General features: G+C 38.6%; 1 protein-coding gene across 1 annotated transcript; it reads left to right on the top strand.

Moving 5' to 3' along the window:
• Nucleotides 1–1,192: 1,192 nt before the first annotated feature.
• Nucleotides 1,193–2,761, top strand: LOC140140638 (uncharacterized). Its single transcript, XM_072162395.1, has 3 exons — nucleotides 1,193–1,633; nucleotides 1,781–1,879; nucleotides 2,398–2,761. The coding sequence occupies exons 1-3, from the start codon at nucleotides 1,193–1,195 to the stop codon at nucleotides 2,752–2,754; spliced, it is 897 nt and encodes a 298-aa protein (XP_072018496.1). The 3' UTR covers nucleotides 2,755–2,761.
• Nucleotides 2,762–3,041: the final 280 nt, after the last annotated feature.

Raw genomic sequence — 3,041 nt, forward strand, 5'->3', positions numbered from 1 at the left:
CGCGATATTCGAAATTCCCGCGCCGAAATTGTCTAAGTGCAATGCATGACGTAATGGTTACTTGTGCTCGATTGTCGTCAGCCTTCAATGTATTACTGGGACGTCATTGCACTTAACAATTTCGGCGCCCGGGAATTTTGAATATCGCGTATTGGGAGACGGATGTTTTTATTCGTTTTTATGATCACTATGAGTTTGTTTTAAATAAAACAACGTGATTCGTGCTTGATAATTATTTTTCTAAAATATAAGGACTAATGTTGTGATTGCCGGAGACTTCCTTTAAATTATAATTTGGTGTAAAATTTACTAAATTATTTTTTATAAATCCTGACCCGGCAACATGTTGCCTGCGTAACATGGTATCCCGGCAACATGATATCCCGCAATAAATCACGCGTGGACATGAAGCATATGTGCTGAAAATATAAGCGTCATAAAATGTTGGTTTGTTTGTTTGTTTGTATGAGACATAAGCGATGCATGATGATGGAGATGATTTTATTGTGAATTTATTTATTGTCCCCGGAAATCGCAACCCATACCTCATACCTAGGCTCCCTTCTTTACTCTCCTATATTACCTCATCTTGTTCCTTCTCCTTCTCGGGCTCCTCCCATCCCCAGTGTCTCCTTCTCCCCCTCGCTTCTCCCCTACACTCAATATCTCCTCTCCCTTACACACTATTGCACTCCACTCTTGAGCTCTATTCTCTCCTTCTTTCCCTTCCCTCTCTCAATCATCTCTCCCTCCCTTTCTTCCCCTCCACACATCCACTCTTCCCCCTCTATTTCTTTCTATCTCTCTCTCTCTCTTCTTCTCATTTATTTCGAGCAATAAATAACTTGAATAAAAGTCAACTAGTTTGTACTTTGGCCACATTAAAAGGATGCAGACAAACAGATATCCAAAGATAAAAGACATGAGATTATGACAAAAATCAAAATGGTAAGATAAAACCAAAGCGTGTTCATTCCGACCAACTAGGCAATGATTTTATACCATGAAGTTCCTCTTTCTGATTGATTTCATGGTGGTTTTATATATATTTCTGTTTGCCACGTCTCCACCTTGTTTATGTAAAGTTGTTTCAGTTCATCATTACACTTTCAACTGTTGTTGTTTATGATAACAAATGTAATATTAGACAATGTTAAAAAAGAGGCAGAATTTTGGATGCTCTTTCACAAGAATGTACGCTGTTATGCTAGTCTACATTGCCTTATGGCAGGGTATCTTTGCTAATGAGCCTGAATATGTGGATGCTGTGTATGGCGGCGTTGCGAATTTAATGTGTGAGATACCCCCAAATACATTATGTAATCGCATTGTATGGGCCTATTGGGGAACGAATTTGGGGTTTCAATATATAAGTAGCTGTACCTATATATATTCACATACAACGAGTGGACTAACTTTGTCGGATAGAAATAGATTCAATTTAACTATTCATTCCTCAACCACAACCCTTCGAATCAGGAGAGTCACCCAGCAAGATATAGATTATACATACAATTGTAGGTTCGGAAGTCAGGTAAACAAAGAATTCAAAATACGCGTTCACACGCCAGATTGCACATCCTCCGTCATCGACAAATGGGCTACTATGTATGTTAGCGCACCAGTGCCAACGGTAAGTTTGCTTTTAAAGTACACATAATATGAAAACAATGGCCTGTTCTATTTTTTGTGTGTCACACAGGTTGTTATGATTGGACTAACAATGGAAAAACATTTTCATCAAATCATAACAATTTTTCTCGTATGAAATTGGTTTCAGGATATGACCGTTTCGTCAAATAAGAATGATTTACCAGTCTCAAATGTGAAACCTCACAGCACCACCATGGAATATAAAACGGAGAAAGCACTTGAAGAAGTAAGTAATATCATGAAAGTAGTCAGGCATTCCCATCTCATTTCTCCAAGAGGTTCACATTTTAATTTTTGTGAACATAATTATTGTTAACATCTGCAATTTCATTTTTAATTTGGAGGAGATGAAAACTTTACATAGGGTTTACTTTTTGTTGTAAATGTTCCACGAAGGACCAAAGAAACCGGGCGGGTTTAAGTCCACATTTTGGATACAAACAGATTTTTTCACCCAAAAGGTCTGCATTTTGGGAGTCGCTCACCTCAATAAATCGTGACCATGAGCCATAACGCGTAATGATCAAGAAAGGACAATTTGCGTTCATGTTGGATGGTTAATTATATCAATTGATTAAGATTTAGTTGTGGCACGAAGATATCGTGTTATTAGATCGAGTTTCACTGTTTTGCAGTATACGATACTATGACAGACCTATATATCTACGATAAAGCAGAATATTTTGAAAGCCGGTATTCACCGAACATCGGCATCAATTATTTTTTGTATATCGTTCATTACAGGGAAACTCAGCCAAGATTGAAACCAGTGGCGACACATATGTCACAGTACATACGTTCTTTATCGCAATTGGCCTGTGCAGCACTTTGCCAGTGATATTGGTAGTGGCAGGAGTACTCGGATGTTATTGGTGGAAAAGGAAAACTCGCAAACGCAAAGCATCAAAAGCCAGACCTATCGAGAAACCGTATACAGAACTTGACTTGAGTGACGTTAGAAGGAGGGATGATGAAACTTACATGGGGCTCTCGCCAACATCAAGTCCTATATACAGTCAGCCTTACGAGTCCATTGCAAAAGAACACGGCGGTGAAGGTGTAATAACGTGTACTGCTAATATGGAAACAGCCGATGAGTAGCATTACGAAATCCCAAGTATTTAAGAAGCATGTACATAGAGCAGTAGCTAATTTCTGATTACCAAAGTTTTCTATTAGTTAGTTAAGGCAAAAACCTCAATTTGGTGACCACTCTCTGGCTAGTAAGGTTTGACAATTGATTCGACTTCTATGGACCATTTAGAAATAAAATAGCCTCCATGTCCCTCGCGAAAATCCCGGCATTTTTCGCTAGAGCCAAAATCCAAAATGGCCGCCGCCACCATTTTGAAAATTTAAGTTTTGAACCAGAACACCTATAATCATGC

The sequence above is a fragment of the Amphiura filiformis genome, chromosome 19, assembly GCF_039555335.1.
Source record: "Amphiura filiformis chromosome 19, Afil_fr2py, whole genome shotgun sequence".
Taxonomy (NCBI): domain Eukaryota; kingdom Metazoa; phylum Echinodermata; class Ophiuroidea; order Amphilepidida; family Amphiuridae; genus Amphiura; species Amphiura filiformis.

Bases quoted from the DNA above. Each gene is read 5' to 3' on its own strand.
- LOC140140638 (XM_072162395.1), top strand. From the start codon at position 1,193: ATGTACGCTGTTATGCTAGTCTACATTGCCTTATGGCAGGGTATCTTT. The intron at 1,634-1,780 runs GTAAGTTTGCTT...AATTGGTTTCAG, and splicing joins TTAGCGCACCAGTGCCAACG to GATATGACCGTTTCGTCAAA. The intron at 1,880-2,397 runs GTAAGTAATATC...CGTTCATTACAG, and splicing joins CGGAGAAAGCACTTGAAGAA to GGAAACTCAGCCAAGATTGA.